Below are 26,868 nucleotides of genomic sequence, written 5' to 3' on the forward strand. Positions count from 1 at the left end.
TGTCATGCCGTGAGTAAGGCTGCCAGAGCTCAACGAGGGTCAGGTGTGCTGGTGACGGAAGGATCTACGTACCTACGGAACTAATTTGTTCCGTCTATTGTCCTTTGAGTCGTCGGCAACCCGAACCCTCCTTAGAACTTGTACACCCCTTTTTGCTGTATACTTAAGACGATACAGGAGCGAAAATGCTAAAATGGAAAGTAGCCCCCCTTTCAATTTGGGACTTTTAGTTAATTATACTAGTGTTATTAACTAGGTTTCGATCGAAAAAAAATGTCCATTAAGAAAACCTCAGTTAAAAAATATTGCAATTTTTGTTAAATCGAGGTTCCGCTCTCGACTATTTCCTCCTTCAAAACTTAATTAGTCGTAACAAAATTTGAGAACCTGAACAACAATGAAATAATCTGTGTTGGACTGTTTAGTTTTTTTGGCTAATTGTTACTAATTTTAAATACCACACCTTTTTTACGCCATAATCAATATGGCCGTTTTTGGAAATTTTTGATGGGCTCTAGCGTCTTTAAAAATAAGAATATCAAAAAAATTAAACGATCCGACACAGATAAAAACATAATAATCTGTTTTGTAAACAATCATTGCTCTATCTTCAAAAAGCAGGAAGGAATAGTCGAGAGCGTTTTTATGGAGAATTGACCCCTCCTGTATTATCTTAACACAGCAAAAAGGAGTTAAAAAAAACATCGTAGCATTGTAGTATGTTATTTAGAATATTATAATTATATATTTAAATATTATTTCACCTTGCCGGTCAAACACTTGGTGCAGACAGTATGAGTCGCATAGCTGCAGTTGCAATGCAGTCTCGGTTGACCGAATGCAACGCCGGACGCGGGCAGCCGGTCAAGGCGATGGATAGTGCGCACGCGCATCCTATCTCTATCGTAAATACTATGACCACCTTTTATGTCTTGTCGCATGTACAAATCTTAGTTTGTCTAGAATTTCCTAGTTACCTCCCTTAGTTTAAGCTCACATTGCTCGCTTTTAGAATTGGTTAAGGTAAAGGATACAATGGACAATTTTCGACGGGTATCAGAGCATTCGTTTGGTCTGCACGTAAGCCGTGTAAGCTGAAGACCCGGTTCGATCCCGGCATAGTCACTTTTTCTGAGGTATATGGTATGTACTCATTACTCGTATTTCAGATTACAAAGTTAATGACCCAAGATGTCTCACCCAAGGCAGACATTTTCCACTTATAAATTTTATTCTAAGCCTAGTGTCATGGATTGCAGACGTTTCTGCTAATCAGAAGTTAAAAAGTTAATGACGTTTGACTAAAAAATTATCACCAAAAAAAAATGTTTTATTACGCTAAGTAGTCGTTCGCTTTTAAGTCATCCATTTACAAAGAAACTAATAGTAGGTGTCAAATTTTAAATCATTGTGGGAGCAAACTGACATCTTATTTACATCCTTTACATCCTTATGTTACATTTACGTAAACTTAAACTTTATACCTAATCGCGTGTTTTTCTCTCAGAGCAAAATTGTATGTACTAACTTTCAGTGAAAACTGTTTTGGCTAATGTGTTAACATATCTTTGTAGACAAAAAAAAAAATATTAGCTATTTGTTTCCCTAATCAATATAATAAATCTTAATTGTAAATGTGACAAAAAAATGTGCTTCATTGCTAATGACACAAACGGTAGGCTAAAACTAATAAAATGTGTCAGTGAAAGTGAAACTATAACCCGCCTTCTACTTGTTCAATTCTCGTTTGAATAAAATATAGTTATTTGTTATACAAGGGGGCAAAGTTGTATTTTAACGCCGAGTGTGAAATTGAGAAACGAGCAAGTGAAAGGATTCTATAGTTGAAACACGAGCGAAGCGAGTGGTTCGAGAATAGAATCCTGAACTTGCGAGTTTTTTAACACACGAGAAGTAAAATACATTTGCACCCGAGTGTAACACAAAACTTTTCCCCTCACTATAGCGAGGAAACTACAACGCAAAAAATGCGTTTATCACTCCTTCCAGTAGTTCCACAGGTGGTAAAGCATCTTTATTGCTAGATTCACCTACTTTTATCAATTTTAAAGCAGTTAATTTGACTTTATTCAAGGTCAAATTACTTTACCCACTAGTGGATAAAATGCGTTTTTACCCGCTGGTATTAAAGGACAAAACACGTGTTTCCAAGCTAGTGAGGAGAAAAATAAATTATAACCTCATTTCATACTATAAGTCTTCAAACAAATAACCCGAGGGCTTATCACACCGAGTACACTATGTTTTCTGCACAAAAATTCCGGTATTATCAAACGGAAGTATCAAGACATTTCTCCGAACATCGCTAACCATTATTAGTTTGTAGTAAGGTTTATTTTACGTCTTAATGGTACTTGTCTAACAGCATCTTCGATACAATGAGGCGTTTCGATGCAAACCAGTTCTCTGCCACTTTCGCCCGAGCACGAGACACTTGACCTCCTCATTGGCGATTCTAGGCTATCGTCTGAATGGATGCTAAAAAACCTTGTATGATAGACGATGCTTTTAAAGTACATCATCACCGACATATATAAGTTCGTGGTCGAAAAAAACGTGGCTTGCATCTCCTTTTTTAACCGCCTTCCAAATCTCAAAGGAAGGGGTTATCAAGTCGTCTGTATGTTTTTTTTTTTTTTTTTTTTTTTTTTTTTTTTATGTTTGTTCCTCGATATCTCCGTCGTTACTAGACCGATTTTGAAAATTTTTTTTTTGATTGAATGTATATGCATACAGATTGGTCCCATTTTTCTCAAAACCCAGTTCTGATGATGGGATCCTGGAGAAATCGAGGGAACTCAAATCTGAAAGGCATACATATGGTGATTTTTGTGTTTTTAAAGGAACAGCATGCATTTACGTACGAAACAGTGACATTTGGTGCAGTGGAACTCCTGATGATGGTCAGAATGGAACTCCTCAAATCTGAACGGCACACTTATAGTGACTTTGGTATTTTTATAAGAACAGCATGCACTTACGTCCAGAACAGTGATATTTGGTGCAGTGGAATTGCTGATGATGGTCAGAACGGAACTCCTCAAATCTGAACGGCACACTTATAGTGACTTTGGTATTTTTATAAGAACAGCATGCACTTACGTCCAGAACAGTGACATTTGGTGCAGTGGAACTGCTGATGAAGAGTGAGCCGCCCCTGGTTAGAGTTCCGTTCTGATAATCATTCTCATCTGTAAGTACTTCAGAATCATCCAGATTTCAAAATTGGTTCAGAAATGACGGAGATATTGAATAACAAACATTAAAAAATATACAGACGAATTGATAACATAATCCAACATTTGAAAGTATTTATCACCAGAACCCCAAAGGAAGGCGGTTTTTTTTCTTAAAAATTATTTTGGTTACTGTTCGCGCAATTTTCATTCCTTGTCATTCCATCCCGCTCGCTTTTCCTTATGATAGGTTCAACCTCATTTTTATTTGTCATGTCACCCGCCTTTTTGTCGACCTTTTTAAAAAATATAAGTAAATACGTCAATCCGAAAAAAGACATTCGATGTCAACGTGAAAAAATATCCGCAATGACGAATAAAGTTATAATTATTAAATAAAATAAATAACGATTCGCGAGTGTGCACAGGAAAGAGTGAACCAAGTAAATCTTCATAAGGGTGGCCGCCCGCTGAACTGTCGAGACAACAACAGCAGTAAGTTCGGCACCCATCAATTACCATAATTGTATTTTTCAGTTTATTTTAATTATGTTACAATAGTTCGTCTGGAGCTACGTAATCTTCTCATTAGGTCCTTCAACAGTTACCTTTTTGACCACTTTATTATATTCAGCGAATATGGGTTTCAAAGAAACTACCGACTACCGTATAATTTATCTTAATTATGAACTTGTTCTCGTGCTCTTTTCTTCTTCAACTTTCTGCTATTTTTCTTCTTGTCTGGCCTTTCAAAGTTTTAATTCGCACTTCTTATTAACTGATTTTTGCATCTCATGGATAAACAAATTATTATTCTTTTATTTACATCTACCTTTTATTTACTACAGACCTTTTTAATCATTAATGTTTTTTTGCTTTCCAGAATTAACTTTAAAGTCATTTCAGGTCATTTATAGTTCATGTTGCTTCTCATGGAAACAATATTTCGTCATAAAAACGTAAAGTGCAACATTTCTCGTAATTTCTAATTCAAGTTGCATCTCATCTTTTAAGATTGGCATCCTTGACATCGCTGTGGTTTGACGCTGTTCATGACACGACAACACTAACCTCTAAACCTAACTAAGTGGTTTAGTGGTCGTAAATGTTGACTGTGAACTGAAGTTTGTATAGCAATGTGGATGTGGAGCGAATATGACAATGGTTTAAGGATAACTGCACTGCCGCACATTTAGCATCACAGAGTAAAATATGTATAAATCCTCTAAGGGTAAAACTGTTGATACTCTCACTGAAAAATGTACCTTGTGTTACTTCCTGTACCTACACAGTTTAAACAATAAATATTTCTGATTTCTGATTTCTGATTTCTCTTCTATTGGCGTTTTGGTTTTATTTAAATAAGCTTGCCAAGAAAATTATAGTTTTGTAGTATCTTATCGTGTAAGTAACGAAACAAGTATAACATTTTAAAATTAGATTAACGATCCAAGTAATCTTTTTCTAACATTTAGTCATAATTATATCTTTAGCTGCCTACTTTTTACACTTGATAAGAAAGGAGTAATGATCACTTTGATAAGACTTGTAAGAAACGCACAGCCATTAGCAAAAAAATGCACTTGTAACATATGTATGTAGTTGGAACTTATAACATACTAGGTTTTTCCCGCGGCTTCGCTCGCGTTAGAGAGAGACAAAAAGTAGGCTATGTCACTCTCCATCCCTTCAACTATCTCCACTTAAAAAATCACGTCAATCCGTCCATCCATTTTGCCGTGAAAAACGGACAAACAAACAGACACACACACACACTTTCCCATTTATTTATATTAGTATTGATTTAACGGGATCGCTCGGGCCGATTTATCAAATTCAACCACTCGATCTTCTCATCCAAAAATCTGCAGAAAATGGCAAAATGCTATTTTCTATAGCTCTATAAATTAGACATACACGCCTAGGAGTGAAGCTTCTTGATTCTACGAAAAATAAATGACCTACCTATCTGTATTCTTTGTTTAACTTTCCTTCAGCGTTCTCAACTAATGATTGCCGACTTGGCTAGGTGTCATAAATTGAAATAGATACTATACACCAAATAAAAAACTATTAAGCCCACCGGTGGCGAAGCCGGGAACCAAAACCGGGTCTCCAGCTATCGTGGCTGACCTGCTAACCGCTACACTACCCTTACCCGTCGAAAATTGTTTAGTGTATGTTAATCTCTGAAGGCTAGGCGCCCTATTAGTTCCCCGTTCGATAGTTGTCAAAAATTAAAACAAAAGCAAAACTCACCTCATAAAACATGTAAGACGACAGCAGAACCTGGAACGCATTATACGCCACCAAGGTGTTCTTGAGCTTAAACGGCTTCTTGTTCTCCATCCATAGGGGGCCGATGACCATTACTACGGCCAGGTACGCTATGACCATGGCCAGGGTCGGGAGCGGCGTGTCGAAGAGGAACCATCCTTGGACCCGAGGATCTGGAAGTAGAAAACTTTATAAAAAAACAAAAGGAAGCAATGTATAATATAATTAGGCCAGGTTGCGCCACTGTCACCGTTTGTGTACGTAAAATCACATTTTTCATATTTTTTTGGCTTGAGTACTTTCTGTACTCTTAGAATAGAATGGTTGTAGTGACCTAGTGACATTTATCCTTGCTATTCTGTGTGTGAGTGATAAAAAATATTGGCGGAGATAGTATGGACCCTTGCGGTACACCGTCACTAAAGTAAGAAATAAAAATAGTCAAACAAATAAGTTGGTGAATTTTAAACACATTACCTCACATTCCAAAATTTGACCGAGATTGACAAATACCGACTAAAATTTTCAAAACGTCTAAGTATGTCAAAAAGGGCAACGTTTTCATCATTGAAATTCAACGTCAATTTGCAATGAATCCTATCCAACCAAAAATTTCTTTGAACTAAAAACAAAACAAAATAAATTTGCTCCACGGATCGTTTGCATACATAACATAAATGGTTATTAAAGCAAACATAATAATACTGATTTGTATATTTTTAAATTAAAGGAAAAATGGAAAAATTCACACCTCCGGCAGGACTCTGAGTACTGATTTGTAACAAGAAGATTGATTGTACTGATAGTTCACCAAGCACATACATATAAGGTAATGTGGGCGAAGATTGAAGGTTTTTTTCCTGAGGGGTAAGATAAAATATGTTCCTTAATAGTGAAGCCCTTTTTATCTAAACCCGCAAAAAATACTCTTCAAACTTCCCCCATCTTACTCGTATTTTATTTTCATAATGCACTTTTTTTTTGTGATAAAACTTTATTTATTCAAAACACTTAAATAAAAATTCCATAATTATAATGATGCACTTTTTAGGGTTCCGTAGTTTTTTAAATCTAGTGATATTTCGACCATTTGACGTAAAAGCTTATACCGTTGGAAAGCCTGTAACAAATGGCGAAGACTTGAACATGTAAAGTGGGGGCTGATATTTTTCCTTCATTACTGATCAACATTTGTTCAGTGATAGGTTTTAAAAATTAATGAAGTCTTTAAATTTTTAATTTTTCATACAAAATAAATATTTTCAATGTACGCCATTATTGTTGTCATTGACGTTGTCTGTCACACTTTAGACTTAAAAATTCGCAATACATTACCTTTAAAAAGACTTTCAAGGAAAATTGATTTGAATCAAAATACAAGTTATTTTTAAAGTCGTCGAACAAATGTTGATCAGTATAAGGAGAATAGCCTAGAGTTCAATTCTTCGCCTTTGTTACAGGCCCCACTCTATATGGCCCTATGGCACTGGTCCCACCGCGAGCTAGTAAGCTATGAGCTATCGGCTATAAAAACGAACAAAAGATAAGCACTCCCGTGCAAATAAAAGAGACACGGCGATTTTGATAGCTCACCGCTGGGCGAATAACTATAAACATCGCCGTGTCTCTTTTATTTACACGGGAGTGCTTATCTTGTGTTCGTTTTTATCGCCGATAGCTCATAGCTTACTAGCTCGTGGTGGGACCAGTGCCTATTATGCCAACACCACAGCAATCTATCCCAACCTTTCTAGACGATTATAAACCGCCGTTATATCAACCGCTAGTTGATAATAATAAAGCATGTAAACCTCACAATTTCACTGCTCAACTGCGTAAAAACGCGGTATTACGTAAACGTAAGCCAGATACGTTACGTCCGTGACTTTCACGTCTATGCCATGGTTGGTTTGCGAGATAGCTTTATATCGCTTTATCGGAAAAATAATTGATTGTGTAACTAGCTAACGATATTGCATATTTGTTTGTTTTAACTGACGTTCCTCTAGTTGATGAACAGAGGCCTATTCCAATGTGCAATTTGTTGGAACTGCAATGGAATATTAAATAACTTTAAGAAATAAAATAAAATAATGAATAATTGGGGGAAATTCATCCATAATCCATGACTCTGGAACAAATGTTTGTGTTCATCACACAAATAAATACTCCTACCGGGATTCGACCCCAGGACCGCAGCTTAACAGGCAGGGTCACTACCAACTATGCCAGACCGGTCGTCAAGTATGAAAATAATTACTGATTTTTGGCTGGAGCGTTTTTTATTTAAAACTACTTCCAGACCAAGTTAGGTTAATATCAAAACCTTGAGAAATCTGTAATAAATAATGTGCTTTCTTGCATATTTAATAGTAAAATAGGTGTCTTTAGACATGAAATAAACCATTATAGACGAAGATCACTGTTAAGATTGGATTTTAACAACTAAGTATTTTAATTACCTTTTTAATATTTTTGACAGATCTTTTTTCATAAAAATATCATATTTTATTTACTTCTTCACCCACCCAAAAGACTGCCACCTGAAAGACATATTGACCGGGATATAGACCGTGATAAAAGAATTAAATCTCTTTGTTTACATGAACATTTTACATAATTATATAAGAAACTAAGACTAAACTTAAAAGCTAGCTAATGTCTAAAATAGGCCCTTGCGGCATTGTATAAAGGATACTGGCGACATTTTCTAGCTGTATCGCAATGCTGATACGTTGTGCGAGGACGTCGCCAGCTTTTCGGTCACCAGTAGGCCTAGCACATGATGGCCGCGGGAGTATGTCGCCGCGAGATAGATGACACGTCTTTGTCTAATTGTATTAATGACATAAGGACAGGTACCTCAACCAGACGCTTCGCGATTTCTGTGAACAACTTGTTCGCGCTGGGACCCCATGGACCTAGAGTTTCTACGCCACCGTCATTTTTATCGATGTCCCGATATTTTGACGCAGTTGCATGCATCATGATCATAAGCCCGGTCAATATGTCTAATGAAACTAACCGTCATTTAAATCTCTAAATTAAAACTTCAAGACACGTCACTACTAAGGATAATATGAAAAATGTGATTTTACGTACACAAACGGTGACAGTGGCGCAACCTGGCCTAATTATATTATACATTGCTTCCTTATTATAACATCAAATTATCACTTTTATGCTTATAACATTTTCCTCTTATGTTGTTTCTCAGTATGCAATACAATCTGTCATCTGATAACTCCATACTAACAGTGATTTGGTGCCCATTTCAAGTACGCTATGCCCCAAATTTAATCCAGCCAAGACCTACTATAATTTGCAGTGCAAAGTTAATTTCTAGCAACAGTGGACTTTATAAACGTACTGTCGATTATGTTTAATAGTGTTCTGATTTCGTAATCTCTGCAAGTCAGTGACCTTGATATTTGTGGACTTGCTGCACTTGGTCAATTCTAGATATCTATATGATTATGTTGGGGTCCAGTGTGGTCTTATACTCAACTCATCGTCATCATCATTGACCACTGCATCCCTGACGGATGATTTTTGCAACGTCGTATTAGGAGCGATTGAGCCGGCCAACGCATTTCCGCCTATGACTGTACAAGCCTATCGCTGCTCGACACTTCTTGTCGTACAAGTCGCATATGTGATCATGTTGAGTCTCTGAAGACGAAACAAGGTTTTCGGCTCGATGACTTTCTTTCTCCTATGTTTTATCCTAGTCTTTCTCCTAGGTTATATTTAAGAGTTTTGAATGATTCACGGTTATTTTCATTAGACTTATATTGACCGGGATATAGACCGTGATTACCTTTTTGATTTTTGTCGAGCTCCCGATATTTCGACGCAGTTGCATGCATCACGGAAAACTGACGAAGGCGGGTGGATGTTAAAGTTGTATAGACAGCAATATCGGGAGCTCGACAAAAATCAAAAAGGTAATCACGGTCTATATCCCGGTCAATATAAGTCTAGGTTATATTTAACATTATAGGTCTTGAAACTGATGTTTGTTTAGAAGAACATTCGTTTTTCCTACTAATATGTCCGATCCGCGGTCGCGATCACGTTTAGAGTTAATATTTGAATTATCTTAAAGTTTAAAATATTCGAATAATTTGAAATATCGTATTTAGAGATAACATTAGACGTTTCTTAAAATTCAAATCGAATACATAGCATGTTAGATTTTTTCATAAAATAACCCGAAGGCCGTCCGTCGACATTGCTGACATTGGCGTCATAATTCAGCTCGGTAATCATTCATTCATTTAATTAATTCAGCTGAGGTAAGGTCACGAAGTAATTAGTGGGTGACCTGAAGATATTGTGAGAAGTAATGGGTATAAGTATACCTTAGTAATGATAGTTGAAATTTACATAATACATAATACTCAAAAAGTACTTAATATACTTTGAATATTTAAATACACGGATGTAGGTACTCACGTAAATAATTGTGCTGTACTTTGATAAATTAATGTGAATATATCATTTGAAGTACCTAAAGTACTTTTGAACCATAAGCATAAGTAGGCACTAGCATTGAATTTAGAAATGTCACAACTCTATGTACAGTTTTTAATAGCACGTATTGCTTGTGATTGGTAGTCTAAAATTAGAAGTATGAGCTTTGGTTGAGCAAATCGTTGTCCAAACATGTCAATTTTATCTATGCACGAGTACTTCACTAAAATCAAATTTCAAAAAAAGTGATTTTTAGACCATGTTTAAACAAATCATAAAAAACAAGTATTCATTTTTTTTAAATATGTTTCTTACGAATATAGATAAAAAATAAAGAGATCGATGGCCGTTTGTCTTATAAATACCTAGTGCAAAGAGTTTCAACTCAAAACTTGACAAAAATCGATGAAAACCGTACCTATGTAGCCCCAATCGTCAAATGCTGAGATGCTATGCTGGTAGATCTCGTATCTTATTCGTTATATCGTATCTATTAGGTTTATCTGACGATATATGCCGGATGCGTCAGTGTTACAAATGACATTTTGTTGATACTGGCAGAATGTTTTCAACTTGCAACATCTTATTCATGTCTTAGAAACAAAATTCTAACATGGCAGACGTATTTTCTAGTGCCTTTTAATGCGTTATGTTTCGAGCATTAGGTTCTCAAATACGATCATTTAAGGCTTAACGGCGTTTCCTCTCACTTCCATTCGTTGTGTGTTAAGCCTTTTCGTGTCCAAAAGTCGCGGTCTAGTTGACTGGCGTTCACACACTTTTATAATGTTGCCTTATTAAATACACTTTCATTTTGTATAAATTAAAATCAAAATTAAAATTAAAATGGTCTCCTTTAATGTCTATGTTTGTTAGAGTGTGTAAGAAATTATTTAGATTTTGTTGGATGTTAGAATTAATAGATAGCTAAAATACTGTTTAGTTTTTTCAATTATACAATTAAGTGGATATTGAATGGGGGGTTGCATATTGAATGAGAAGTTAATCAAAGCATTAGACGATATTTAAATTACATTAAGTTATGTATGTCAAAACATGTACAGTAATATCAAATTTCATGATTATTTGGAGCTAAACATCAAGATATTATTTTTACCATTAGTTACATTACATAGTTATCATTTCGAATTCTTATTAAATCTTTGACATGTCTAAAGATAAAAAAAGTGTGTTGAATTGGGAGGGTTGAGTTAAAAACAATAATATGATTGCAGGCTGTGCGAAGAAACCAAATAAAGGAAATATATTGTATTAGAACCACATATCTAAAGATTGCAAGATTGAAAGACAGCCCAAACCAACAGTTCAATAATTTTAAAATCACAGAATGCAGTAGGTACCAAAAATATGTATTTATTATGCATGACTTTGTATGACAACTCTAGCTGCATCATTATTGTAGGTAATATCAATATAATCCTATGTTGATTGCAGAATAAATAAACGAAAAAAATACCATCACAGCATCGTTGTTATCGTTTCTATAATTATTACAATCATTTTTTTTTTCAAATATTTTGCCACGTTGTGCAAAAAAAATATATGGAATGAAAAAACGTGACATCTTTCTTATTGACTGGTAGAATTCTGACGTTTTGCGAAAAATTTGTCCAATAAGTTCTAGATTTGTGAGATTCTTTAATATTTATTTCAGAAAACACGCGATACGAACGCGAACAACCGATAACAGGCGGACGCCTTCGGCCTTCGCTTGATTGGCACATTTTCTGATCCTACTTTCAGATGAGGCTTCTTCGCTGACCGCAAATTATTGGCAAGTCTTTTTTGACAGATATTTGACCGTGACATAGAAATAGGTGATAGTAGAAATAAATCTGTCGACCTTGGATCTATGAATTTTTTCAACCGGTTTTGATATTTACACTTTAATAAATTATAATATAAGTAGCCAGTTTTTTTAAATGTAATAATGTCAAAAAATATTCAAATATTTTTTAAAAGTGAAAACATAACAGAAGAATAAATTTGTGAAAATTCTAATTTCATGAACTATGGGCAACGATTAGGCGACCTGTCTCCACGTTTGCTTCCTATCTCATAAAAAAATAGGGACAGAGGAAATGTTACCTCAGATAAAAAATATGTTTTTTTTTGCTTTTAATGTGAGAATTAAATATTAAAAAAAATATATAAATACCTGACACTTTTTCGGCCGCCAACCAGTATTTTTCAATAATGGTGGTCCAATTGCTGTCCGAATAGTAATCGTCGATAGCGATTTTCACGAAACCCGACATTTTCGAAAATTCACTGCACTTTGAGTCACTACACTGCACTAAAATAAGCGAACGAATTCAATAATTGTCTATGTCTTGCTGTTGCCGGCAACAATATGCCGTTCTGAAGTCGTCACCTGTAAAAGAAAAAAAAAGTTAGGTTAGATTTTTAATAACATCTATTGATCATACAACCATTTAAAAAAAAAAAAAATTTCTGTGATAAAGTTTTTTGTCTTGAATAAACTCTATTATTTTTGATAACAATGGGAACATGCTCTTCTTAAGAACGTTATATATCTAATTTAAATAACGATTTACAGTTAAAAAAACTTGGAATTATTCAAAAAAGTTTTATTATAAAAGTAGGTAACATCTAAAATCAACATAACATTTATAGTTCAAAATTAAATATTTCGCACCTATATTTCGCGACGGTGTAATTCAGCATTTTTACACGATAATCACGAAGCCCATTTCACGCGCACGTCTCATTTCTCCAAATGAAAGCGAAAACTTGAGCTTCCCGCGAAAGTGCGCGCGCGCCGCGAACCCGACCACAATTGAATCGCGCGCCACCGCTCGACCAATCAGGGGCCACGTCACGCCGTACCACCACAAGGATGAATAGCGAACGTTGCGCCGAGCGGAATTGAGTACTATTACTAGTATAAACAGTTGGTCTTTCTACGAGCGTCTGGTTCGGTCGCTTGACCGGTTTGACGGTTGCGTTTGTTTTCCAACAATAGATTAGATTAGATTAGATTTCTTTATTTCATGATAAAAATTACACTATAAATTTGTTACATGCCAAAGTTATGTTTATCTTCTCATCATGATCGTCGAAAATTACATTATAAATTGAAAATAATAAAATGAATATTTTCTCACAATAAGGATCGTCATTTACAAATAGAAATACACAAAACACAATAAAATTAAGAAATGAAATAAAATCCGAAGTCAGTGTAATCAAATGAATGCTATCACAAATTCAATTCCATGTACTCATTTACAGAGTACAGAGGGTTATTTAACAAAAGGTTTCTCAATTTGCGCTTAAATGCTTCGTCATATGGCTCATTCCTAAGATCGGCGGGTAAGTGTTCGTAGTAAGTAGGGCCGATGACACGCGGGTTCTTTCTTGAAAGTGCCATGCGACGGGGGACTGTTCTCAGACGGCCTGTAGCTCGAAGCTGTTTGCCCGGACAGGCAACGCGAGCAAATTGAGATATGTTTTGCCTAACAAATAACAGTATATCAAACATATATTGTGCGTAGTGCGTCATTATACGTTGAGAAATAAAGAGCTCTCTGCAAGGGTGCCTGTCTCTTACTCCAGCAAGTATACGTATTGCACGTTTCTGCATTATAAGGACTCTTATTGTATCTGATGAGTTTCCCCAGAGCAGCGATCCGTATGCCATGATAGAGTGGAAATGCGCAAAGTACACTTCCAATTCAGAGTATTGTCTATCAGTAGTGTTGTGTAATACGAGTTTCCATACTTTTACTACGTGTTTTCACGGTTTCCTAACTTAAAACAAGATTTTCTGAGTACTTGACAAAACTATCAGTACATTTTTATAGTGTTATTAGATCGTATATTGTCAAAAATTCTATGGCGTTAAAGTAACACTACTTAAAATATGTTATAAATTTTTTTTTTTATTTAAAGTAATTTTAGTTTTACACAATATTCATTTTTTTTTTATAATGTCCGTTTTTTTAGAATAAGAAGAGTAGGTATGTAATGAAACGTAATCGACCATTATTTGTCTGGAGTAATAATGATTGCGGGTTGAATAATCGTATCTTCTAATATTTGCACAAGCCGATTGGCAGGGTTGCTGGTAGATGCAGTCGCAGGCGCTGCATTTTGCAGTACTTGCAACGTCTGCCCGGTTGATGGGCATGTGTAAATATTATTGGCAGATATGTTACGCTTACCAATAATTATACTCCTGGCAGTTACATCCTCTTTTTTCTTTTTAACCGTTTCATGTTCGTTTTCTTGTTTTTCACTAAAAAACAAAGTTTTCTCGATCGCTTCATAATCGATAATTCACTAATTGTCACTGCAAGCACCCACACACTTGGACTGCACTAGCTCAACTAGACTTTCATCTAGTATGTTAAAATATGACTTTTAGTCTCTTCTGTGTCGTACTCGATAAAATCGTGAGCGTACTTGGAAAGGTTGCCGCTACACAAGAGATTGTGTCCGAACGGACCCGTCTTCAGACCTTCGCGTAGCCTCGCGTAGTAATTGTAGTTTCGAAAATTAATTAAGGACAACAAATTACTATGAGCGCGTAGGGATACGTGATTATTATGTTATTTATGTTTAATGTGACGCTTTAATATCGGTCATGGGATTTATGATTAGAGAAACGTTAGACTTGTCTTCAACGGTGCGAGTTTCCCTTTTTAAAAAGAAACATGATGGCTTTAATATTTTTCTCAATATGTAAAACTCTTACAAAGTTATGTTCGTAAAAATCAAAAATGCTGAAATAATATTTTTAAGATGTTAATTTTTTTCTGTTCTTGACACTAACATAATAGTACATTACGATACAAGTGCGTAAAAAAGGAAGTTCGAAACGAGTGGCGATAAATTAAAACACGACCGAAGGGAGTGTTTTAAATCGACACGAGTTTCGAGTTTCCTTTTCGCACGTGTATCGTACGACGTTTTTCAGTACAGATGGCCCTCCGAAGTTTCGACCTGGCATATAATGAACCACTTCTCGCACTAGTGCGTAAAAAAAAACACCATCTGTACTGAAATAAATATTTAATTTTAAATAATTGTTGTCTAGAGTTTAAAATAAAAGCAACTAAGTTAATTTTTATGATAGTATTTAGACATTTTAGGAAAACGGAAATTACATTTGTCATTTTCATTAATTATGACATTTATGACACAAAATGAGATTTGAAAGATATGTAAAATGAGACCTGAAGGGTGGCCAATGACTGGTCAATGAATGGAAGTATGATGATGCATTGCACAGTGCCTTAGTGTCTCACTGATACGGTATATAATATATATGTATACCGTATCATCTATATCTCGAGACATATCCATCGACACTCTCCACTTGCGCATCATTTGTGCTACCAAAATGGACACACAGGTGGCGCTACAGTCGGCTTTCACTTTTAAATGATCATGAGCCCTGCTATTCTATCAAATAGGTATCGAATCAATCTAAGAGAGTTGGCTCGATTTAAATAATAACTCAAAATACAACATAGCTGTGACGATTATGTATATAGTTGTTCAAACAAAAACGGCACTTTTTACGGACATATCCAATCCATATTGTATTTAGAGCTAATATTCTACATAGCTTTAAGTTTGAATCGGGCGATGAGCAGAAAACTGTCTATTGTATAACCCTACTTTTCTTATTTTAGAATTTTATTCTCTTATGTAAGAGTGATTAATATTATGTAACTATTTTGAGGCGAAATTGTAAGTTATAGCAATTTTCTACACGCATTTTGGGTATTTACCTTACATCGTAGTTCCGTTCACTTGCGAGTTACGGATGTAAGAAAATTACTTTATCAGATTGATTGTGAAGATGGGAACTGTGTTCAATTAATTGGTTTGTATTTATGTATATGTTACATATACTTTCTTATTATGAATTATCGCGGTATTTCCGAACTGATATGACCTGATAGAACTGATTGAAACCTTCAAGAAAAGAGAACATTTCCATCTTAAAGGCCCGCAACGCACTTATAGCACAGTATAATAAAGAGTACTATCGTACAGTATAGCCACTTCCGCTCCCCGCTGAAAGCGCCGCCCACCCCCTCTCGGTAACCTCACAGTCAAAAACGCGACCAGTCGACCTGTCATATCTCACTCATACAAGCACGGTATGCGTTCACCTACACGAGCTTAGAATGTGTGCTAGGAACGGGCCTCTTTCATATATTTGATCGCTAGTGCCCGAGATGTGCTTATAGCCCAACGCAGGTACAAAATCTCTAAGGAGGAAGGAAATACCTTATTATCAGAAGGTCCCATGACTCATTTGACACTTGTATCGTAGAAAAAGAGTTCTTATTTAAAAGCCGACATGTCCCTCGATTTTTTAAATTTACGTGATTGATATATATCATCCTCATTTAGTATGAATTTTCTGAGATGAACTTTTCGCTTTAGCCGTAATCTGTTAAACAAAGGCCTTTGTTTCTATTATTCCCGGCGGCTAGCTCCCGTTTCCACAGCACGTGCTAAAGTCTCAGTGTAGTTAAAAAGCAACTATCATGATAGCAATAAGGTTCAATTTTTTGAACAGTTTGCAGTATGCAGGTAACTTTTTTTGAAGATGACAAAACGTGTTATCTCCGAAAGGTCTTTTTATTTATGGATTTGAACCTTATTACTATCATGATAGTTGCTTTTTAACTACACTGAGACTATAGCACGTGCCGTTTAAACGGGAGCTAGCCGCCGTGAACAATAGAAACAAAGGCCTTTGTTTAACAGATTACGGCTAAAGCGAAAAGTTCATCTCAGAAAATTCACACTATACGTTATCCCGGCATTTGCCACGGTTCATGGGAGCCTGGGGTCCGTTTTGACAACTAATCCATCAAGATTTGGCGTAGGCACTAGTTTTTACGAAAGCGACTGCCATCTGACCTTCCAACCCGAAGGGTAAACTAGACCTTATTGGAATTAGTCCGGTTACCTCACGATGTTTTCCTTCACCGAGAAGCGACTGATATGTGATATGTGATTGATATATATGGTTTAGTATATTTTGACCTCATTGATCATTATGCTAAGTGTCAATGGGTAAATACTTATAATAAATATATGTACAGTCAACCAAGAACCCTAGGCCACTGTAGAACTATGTCAGAGTGACGTTATAAATCAGATCGTAAGAAATCTCTTACTGCTTGTCATTTTGACATGGTTGTGGAGTGGCCTAGGGTTCAATTGGTTGACTGTACACTGCACGTGAATGCACGGGAATTCCTTATGTTTTTTACAACAATTACTCATTACTGGTAATTTTTGATCTCACTTACAAAGATCATTATCATTAAGTATTATTGCCGAGATCTGCCGATATGTCTTCACTTCACTTCCGAGTAATATATACACGTACATAGGGAAATAGGTATTATATGAGATTAATGTTACTTTTAATATAATGGTATTCAATTAAAAATTTTAAATATTATAGGACATTCTTACACAGATTGACTGAGGCCCACGGTAAGCTCAAGGCGGCTTGTGTTGTGGGTACTCAGACAACGATGTATATAATATATAAATAGTTATATACATAGAAAACATCCATGACTCAGGAACAAATATCTGTGCTCATCACACAAATAAATGACCTTACCGGGATTCGAACCCGGGACCGTGGCGTAGCAGGCAGTGTCACTACCGACTGCGCCAGACCGGTCGTATCATATTGTCGACTATGGATATTGTAGACTTTACATATTTTGTAACTCTTTTCTTTACGAATAAACATTTTTTTTATTTTTTTTTTTAACTCCCGACGCAAAAACGACGGGGTGTTATGAGTTTCACGTGTCTGTCTGCGTGTGTGTCTGTCTGTCTATTTATCTGCCTGTCTGCCTGTCTGTTTGTCTGTCTGTCTGTCTGTCTGTGTGTGTGTGTCTGTCTGTGGCATCGTAGCTCCCGAACGGATGAACTGATTTCGATTTGTTTTTTTTTTCTTTGAAAGTTGAGTTAGTCGGGAGTGTTCTTAGCTATGTTTTATGAAAATCGGTCCACTATGTCGCGGTCGGGGGTTTTTTTTAAATTTTAATTTTGTGGTTAGCTTTTATTCAACTCGCCTTGTTATTATGTTAGTTTGGGTCAAAACGTAGAAGCTAAATTTGACCCACTTCCCGGTTTCCGATTGAGCTGAAATGTTGCACACATGTAAATCACGTGACAATGCAATATAATGGTATCATGGAGCTGATCTGATGACGGAGCAGAAAGGTGGTCATAGGAACTCTGATATGAAACGTCGTATCCCCATCGACTAAGAGTTTTTTAGAAACGTCACGGAGAGCAGTAGATGACGGTTGAAAGAAAGGTACAGTCGGCGATAAAAGCTTGTGCCAAAAATGAAATTTTTGCAAAAAACTTATTCTTTGTCTGTGAAGGTGATGTTCCTTGGTTTGAAATAGTTGAGACGTGATGATATTTGTTCCTGAGTAATATATGTTTTCTATGTATTTAAGTATTTGCAGGTCAATACTATACTTCGTTGTCTGAGCACCCACAACACAAGCCTCCTTGAGCTTACCGTCGATTGTGTAAGAACGTTGCAATAATATACCATATTTTTTTTTTATTTTATTTAGTGATCCGATTTTTTCGTATCTCAAAAAATACATTTTGAGCTATTCCAATTTAATTAACTCAGTATATTATACATACTACTAATTTTATATCCGATGTTTACCTGATGTAGTACAGTCAACCAATTGGAACCCTATACCACTGTAGAACTATGTCATAGTGACGTTAGAAATCAGATTGTAAGAAATCTCTTACTGCTTGTCATTTGGACATGGTTGTTAAGTGGACTAGGGTTCCAATTGGTTGACTTTGAGCAAAACATATGATCATGGAAAAATATCTAAGTATTATGCCGATTGAAAGTTAATGATGAAGTCAAGTTCATTAAATGCATAAAGTGTTTAATCACGTCCGCGGTATAAAATAATGGCTATAATGTCTAATGGTGGGCACAAATACAAATGCGAGACGTTTGGACGGCAGTGTCAAGTGCTGAGGAAGTGACTGAGGTATCATTAATAAAAAAATATTGTACAGTCAGCAGCAGAAGTTCCGTAGCCGGCAAGGTTTTTTTTTTTTATAAATGGGCTTACTCTTGACCACAGACTAGCCAAAGGCAAAGACGTGGCCTACGATGGAGTGAGCTCGCCCAGGTGTTCACAATGATCCTAGCACGCTCTTATTGTCTTAAAAATAAGATCGTGTCAAGTTCATTTTGAACACCTTGCCCGCTACGAAACTTCTGCTGCTGACTGTAACATAGTATACATTATGTTCTTCACGAAGATGTGCGCTTTGTCTTTTAATGTCTTATTAATAAAGGTAACATTCATTCAGTCGAAGTCGCCTAGCCTGGTGAAAAAATTAACATTGTAGAAGACTAAAGAAAGCTGGACACGATGGACCAAGACAATGAAAGGAATTGACAACGTTTCAAAATTTTCAATGTTCCTAAATCGAAAACCATTTCGAGATATACGCTTGTAGATCACATAAATATTTTTTTTCCGTATTTTTAGTATAAAAAAATCTTAAAAATAGTTTAAAGGGGAAGTGACGTGAAATAGCTGATTTAGAGCTGCCACTATAACAAAAAAATCTTCCAGTTGGGATGTCACTTGAGTTTGACAGTGACACTTATCACAGTTCATAGCAAAGATATTAAAAATTTCAAGGCTTAGTCTATGGTTCGTAGTCATTCACTATTGGTTGACAGTGACACTTGACAGTCAGACATACCGGACTGTTTGAGCTGACTGTAAACATTTTTTTTTAGAAATGAAGGTGTATGAAACAACACATGTGACGTTGTGTCTTGACGTTTGTTTTAGAAGTAGTAATAAGAAGGGATTTTCTCATTAAAATAGCAGTTTTTGGAAAAATAAAAAAATACGTTTATCCTCTAGTATTGAGTTCTTTCAAACCAAACAATAAAAAGTAGTACTCAAAAATATGAAATGTTTTCAATTCCGATGCAACTGCACCAAATAAATTCTAACATCGGACATCCGGACAATTTCGCCACTCAGCCTTGCTATCAAAATATTTATACGAACTAACAATTTACCTTCACACAGATAATCGCCGAACATGATTCCACGTTTTGCTAAAGAAACTGAGGGTCAACTTTCATAAGTGTTGTGAAACTCATGTCAATATTATGCTAGCTGTCAATGTCAATTTAGCTATAAAGCCTATCTGGGTTAAGGTGGCCAAGTTTGGGTGTAGCTTTAAGTTAATAGAATTGCAATAAATAAAGACGTTCGATAAGGAATCTCTTTTGTCTCGGAAGATGTCGCTGTGCTTAGTAGAAACTAGCTAACGATTGTCTATCGTAGAACTCATAATGTGAGCATTTGAGCCATGAACAAGAATAATCTGTCGTATAGAGGACGCTGCAGATTTTTATGGGACTACATAAATGTAAATGACATTACTAGGGCAGATTTTTATTTTGTCGACATTTTTATTTTTAACCCCCGACGCAAAAACGAAGGGGTGTTATAAGTTTGACATGTCTGTCTGTCTGTCTGTTTGTCTGTCTGTCTGTCTGTGTGTGTGTCTGTCTGTGGCATCGTAGCTCTCGAACGGGTGAACCGATTTTGATTTAGTTTTTTTTGTCTGAAAGCTGAGTTAGTCGGGAGTGTTCTTAGCCATGTTTCATGAAAATCGGTCCACTAGGTCGCGGTCAGGGGTTTTTTCAAAATTTTAATGTTGTGGTTATTTTCCCAGATGTAAGAATGTTAATTACTTTTTAGCTATTCTTAGTCACGAGCTTATTCAATCCCACTGAGTTACAATTTGACATAGAACTTGTACCGTAACTCAAGGCAAAGTGGAAAATTGTATAAAAATGTTGAGTAATTTTTTGTCTACCAGGATCGAAAGAGCTCATGATTATGAGTAAAAAAGTTCCAAAAACAAAAACAGGGATATCGACAAAATGAAAATTGGCCTATTAAAGAAATTATGTATAGAACTTAGCACATCATAGGGTAGAAAAGAAAGTGTAGACGGATTATTCATTATTAAAATATTCTCGCTGGAGCTCGCTTGCTACATATACAAAAATATAGAAAAGATAAGCAATGTGTAGGTGGCTGTTTACCACCAGGCGGGTTGTATGCATGTTTGCCACCAAACGTTGTATTTATAAAAAAAAGAACTACCTTCAGCTTGTCATCGACCTTTACACTTCATTTATTATGTGTTTTTGCAAATTTCTTTTACTGAAATGTATTATGGAATATTTGTATTGTTTTTTTCCTGTTATTTTTTCACACATAACTGTTAGTGGCATAGTTTAGGACAAAAGTTTAGAGGTCAAATTAAATACTTAATTGTTTTTTTGCTTAGTGTGACGTTAATGCGAAAACAATAGTTTTGTAAATATAATTACTGTTTAGGTTCTTTACCTAAGTAAGTATTTTAAATATTTCGGCTTTAGAACTATATACAGTAATCACGTGATTTTGTTATATGAAAATGTTTTAACCCCCGACGCAAAAACGACGGGGTGTTATAAGTTTGACGTGTCTGTCTGTCTGTCTGTTTGTCTCTGTCTGTGTGTGTGTGTGTGTCTGTCTGTGGCACCGTAGCTCCCGATCGGATGAACCGATTTAGATTTAGTTTTTTTTTTGTCTGAAAGCTGAGTTAGTCGGCAGTGTTCTTAGCCATGTTTCATGAAAATAGGCCTACTATGTCGCGGCCGGGGGTTTTTCTTTTTTTTTAGTTTTTAAATTTATGAATCAAATATTAAATAGCTCTATGACGACGACTATAATTGATCGGATAGTTGAGTATTAAAAGCGACGTTTTCATTTATAGGAACGAAATTTTTGACATTGACAGATCTGTTGCAAGCATTATGCATATATATGTAGTCCGAAAAGAGTTTGCTTCGTACCTATTATTCCGAAATAGTTCGTGTTTGTCATGCTAGTTCAAACAGTCAGTAAGTCTTGTACATACTGAGACTGGCTGAAATAGCATGACACGTTCGTACGTTTCTGTAAGAATAATAAATAATAATAAAATAAATAAATAAATATTGGGGACACTACACAGATCAATTAGCCCCAAACTAAGCAAAGTACTATGGGTGCTAGCGACGATATACAACTTAAATAGATAAATACATCTTATATATATGAAAACATCCATGACTCAGGAACAAATAATATAGCGTCCAAATAAATGCGATTCGAAAGGACCGCGGCTCAGCAGGCAGGGTCACTACCGACTGAGCCAGACCGGCCGTCAGAATAAAAAGGAAAATCTTTTCGCACTATTATTGTCCCAGAGCTCTAAGAACCTCTTTTTGACACTTGACAGCGTCCACAAAGCGTAAACTCGCGCAACCTAATGAAATTTTAAATAAAATCCTGTAATAATATTTAAAAAAATCAAGTATTTAAAAACAATATTTCGCTTACTTTAAACACAATCTAAAACATGTTACATTTTTTCGGATCTTCGTTAGTGTGCATTTTTACGATATTAATTTATCACGCAGGATTTACTTATTATGTCATTTATCATTCATTTTTATTTTTAAACTAGTGCTGTGGCAGAGTCTGTCATTTCGATTCAAATGACATTTCAGTAAGTTAGCCAGAAATCGTATATTTCTTTAAGCGCCTCCTTGTACATAGGGCCTAATCGATTCAACCAATTCGAAATTAATCGTTAAATTTGGCAAACAATCTTAGCCACATCGCAACATACTTCAAAACAAATGTGTCCAAAGTGTGAACTTACAAATCCGGGACAATACATTTGTACCGCAATGCATTGTATAATATGTGAATATTAGACATCAACGGGATTTGAAGGCAATTTCTGGGGCCCGTTTCTCGAAAGGTACAAGCCTTGTATTACAAGTGCGCGAACTGTCAAATCATATGGGTTGTCATGGAAACACACTTGTAATACAAGGCTTGTACCTTTCGAGAAACGGGCCCCTGGTCAGACTCGATATAACGTTAACTAAATATTGTAGGACTTTTTTCACGCATTGACTGAGTCCCAGTAGATTTATTTTTGTCATTAGTATATATTTAAAAAAAATATTCTTGAGCGATGTATGTTTTCTATATACCTATTTAAGTATCTACCTGAACATGTCCTTAAAGGAATACTCACAACACAAACTTTCTAGGGCTTACTGTGGGACTTAGCCTGTGTAAGATTTTCCTATAATATTTTTTTGTAATATAAATGGATACCACAAATAGAGCGTGGACGCAGCAGGTCCAGAATGAGATGGAGGAACGACCTAATCTTCCTCACTAACTGGCCGGAAGAGGCACAAACCGGGAGTCATGGATGTTAAAAGGAGAGGCCTTTACCCAGCAGTGGGATACTATTACATGGCTAGTGAATGAAAAAATTATGTTGCATAAAACAAGCGTATATACATAGGTGTTCATGCGACAGCCGACAGGCGTACAAATATTGTTTACTTATGAACTAACAAAACTTAACTAACTATATACAAGATGTAACTAGTCTTACGCAATAAAAGGGTACTATCGAACAGTACGGCCACTCCTGCTCCCCGCTGAAAGTGCCGCCCACCCCCTCTCGGTAACCTCACTGCTACCGCCTGTCAAAAACGCGACCAGTCAACCTGTCATATCTCACTCATACAAGCATGGTACGCGTTCACCTACACGAGCTTAGACTGTATGCGTAGGAACGCGCCTCTTTCATATATTTGATCGCCATTGTCCGAGGCATCCTCATGCCTTTAAAATTCTAATTTCGAGTACGGCACATACTGTTGCAAGCAGGTTTGGTTAGCACTGGTTCTCTAATTATGAGCAGTGACACCTTCGGTTTAGAAACACTTATCTGGGACATAGTTCATGGCACCATCGCGTTTGAGAAGCATGTTCACTAAACTAGTTTTGAATTATTGATACGAGAGTATTAGTATGATAATTATATTGTATTACATAAGTAGAGTGTTACACAAATAGGGAATCTTGGAAAATGTTGTCTGTTAACCAATACATAATAGTATATTATATAACGGTAACGTTATGAAAGCTATAAAAGTTGAGTACCGCGGTTAGGTCACGAGGCTTACCGAGTGGCCTAAGTAAGGTGCGAGACTTTTATAGCCTTCATAATGTTACGATTGTATACTAAACTTTTTCTACGACAGCCAAATAAATACCTATTCGAGAATAATAAAATGGGTTATACCTACTTTATATAATGAATGGGAATATTTGTGTGGATCTTAACTATTATATTCTGTCCACAATGTTGATGGCGAGAACTTGTTGCACAATTCTTCAAAATATGCCAACAACGCGGTTTCAGAGAAAGTTGAAACATTTTTTTGCAATTTCCATTTCAAAACAATCATAACATTTTTGGTGCGCTTTATCTTTATCCGACTTTTCAGGTAACGAATTGTCAGTCACTTTGATCGCCATAGCCTTGATTTCTTCGGAAGTACATAGTTCACCAGAATCACTTATAATTACTTAAGTTTTTGCACAATAACGTCGAATTAAAATAAACCACACAACACTAAAATACTTAGTTCAAAAAGTTTCGTCAAAAGTTTACAAATGTCAAACACGCCATAGACAAGAGAAATAGAAAATAAGCCGGTTTTCAATTACGAAAAATGTGGTTGCGTTCAAGAATATTTAAATGTCGAATGTAAAATTATTTGATAAACTTATGATTTTTACCTTTATTTTGCAATATCTAATATGTAAAACGCATTTCAGTTTATTTTTTCATCTTGATTTAAATTATGAACCTTAACATCATATTATTTATTAAAAGTTACAAATGAAAACATACCTGATAAATTGGAAGTTGTGTTTTTAAAAAAAATTAACAGAACTCCTATATTAATATGATTACTGCTAGCAGTAATCATATGAACCTATAGACAAATAGACTTTCTTATCGTTACTCAAATGAACTTAATTTGAATACCGCTGACAATAATCTAATTGACAGATTTAAGTGCTGGAGTAGAAAAACATATATACACGGTGCTTGTGAGCATTGCGAGAGATTTTAACTACGCATTTCTGAGGCGGAGGAGAAAGAAAGATTTTTCTACATCATTCAGGCATCGAGAATAGTCTCACAGGATAGTGAGACTATTCTCCATAATAGCATCAACGTCGTTAAAAAAAACCTTCTGTACTGCAAACAATAAGAAACTTTTTTTTTAAATTGGTAGTTACTCTGAAACTAGGCGAAATCTAGAAAAGTGTATATAACATTTTAGTCTTAAAATGGGATCTGAGAACTATGTTCTTAAAATCTCTCGCAATGCTCACGAGCACCTTGTATGTGTATGTATTGGTTTACAGACTATAAACTCGCGCCTGTATTCTCTAAAGAGGTAGGCAGAGCACCTAAAACTGCTCAGATTTTAGCAATTAAGTGCGTTCCCTGCGCCAATGACCTTCGATTTAAATCCACTGATATTATTATTTTTACAGCGTGAAAGAATCTTTACAATATAATTGATACAATTAAAAAGTTAAGCATGTTATTACTTTATGATTTTTTTATTATTTTATTAATTTCGCACAACAACAACTATTTCATAATGTAATGTGTTTGATTCAATTAACTTGTAGTATATTTTTTTAATTTAATTTGGATTTTTAATGTGTATTTCAACCATTTTCTTGTTTGTTGTTTTTTTTTTTTTAATGTTTGCATGTTAATATAGAAATGTAATGTAATTGGTATGTGTATACCCAATTTCAAAATTGTACTTTGTATGCCTATCGGCGAAGTATAGCGCTCTGACAGAATTTTGTACCAACATTGTTACCCATGTTTACAAACAAATACATCGTTTGAAATCACATACGTTCCGAAAAACTCATTGGTACGAGCCGGGATTCGAACCCGCGACCTCCGGATCGTACTGTTAGGCCACCAGCGTTTCCTTTGTTAAATCAACAGTGTACATTGTATTAACTGATATTCTCTTCGGTTAACGCGATAGTTACTCATTTGAATTGTAAATTCATTATACGCGATATAATCCGTTTCCATAGTTTTATTTTCACTGTTTTTTTAGGGTTTTTTTTTTGTAAAATAATCAAAAGCAAGCAAAATCATAGAAACTCAATAAAATATTATTTTTCTACTTGTCGACTGTAATCTGTCAATTAGGACACCACAGACTAAACTATAAGTGCTAACTTTTCAGTGTTGGATACTCTATGGCAGTTCCGACTCAATTATAATAAGCTCATTATAGTTGACTTTAGTTAACTGTAATAATTTCAAAAATAGAACTCTATACAATTTCTATACTAATTTGCGATACCTGGCAAATTTTCCTGCATCTGAAACACATTTTTTTTTATCTGTCGCGTTATCGACCAATCAGAGACGGTTATTACAAACAATTGGTTGCTAGGTAATTCGATGAAAGACTCTATTAACATTAATTTTAACTTGCATGAATGATGATATTTTCGTCCATTGACGATGAAGATGATGACTCGTAGAAAAAGTATTGTATACAATAGTGATACAATTAAGCTTTTCACTCTCGTACCGTACTATTAGGCTACTCAGCAAGCTTCGTGGCCTAAACATGGTACTCGACTGAAAATCTTTGTATTATATCACGATTGTATAAAATAAAATACTATTAGCTACGCGAATCCGTGCGTAAAACAGGTATTTATGAACTAACAGGGTTCATGACCCTGTCAATCACTATTAACGGAAATACACACTTAATTTACTTTGAAAAACACTGACAAAGTCACTTTTCCACAATTCACGTGACAATTTTTTTTCACACTAACGTCATTATTTTGATACTTGCGTAAGAAAATCA

General features: G+C 35.5%; 1 protein-coding gene across 3 annotated transcripts in view; it reads right to left on the reverse strand.

Moving 5' to 3' along the window:
* LOC125226153 (elongation of very long chain fatty acids protein 7-like) overlaps positions 1 to 26,868 on the reverse strand; it is a 96,368-nt gene that overhangs the window by 45,333 nt on the left and 24,167 nt on the right. For 2 of the 3 annotated variants that reach the window (XM_048130052.1, XM_048130051.1), the window contains 2 exons: positions 12,130 to 12,345; positions 5,457 to 5,647 (listed from right to left, as the gene is read on the reverse strand). In XM_048130052.1, the coding sequence (XP_047986009.1) occupies positions 5,457 to 5,647; positions 12,130 to 12,229 (291 nt within the window). In that variant the 5' untranslated portion in view covers positions 12,230 to 12,345. Of the gene's footprint in view, positions 1 to 5,456; positions 5,648 to 12,129; positions 12,346 to 12,630; positions 12,785 to 26,868 lie in introns of those variants that run through there. The other variant, XM_048130050.1, reaches the window with a different exon arrangement.

Source organism: Leguminivora glycinivorella, chromosome 5 (assembly GCF_023078275.1).
Source record: "Leguminivora glycinivorella isolate SPB_JAAS2020 chromosome 5, LegGlyc_1.1, whole genome shotgun sequence".
NCBI classification, from domain to species: Eukaryota; Metazoa; Arthropoda; class Insecta; order Lepidoptera; family Tortricidae; genus Leguminivora; species Leguminivora glycinivorella.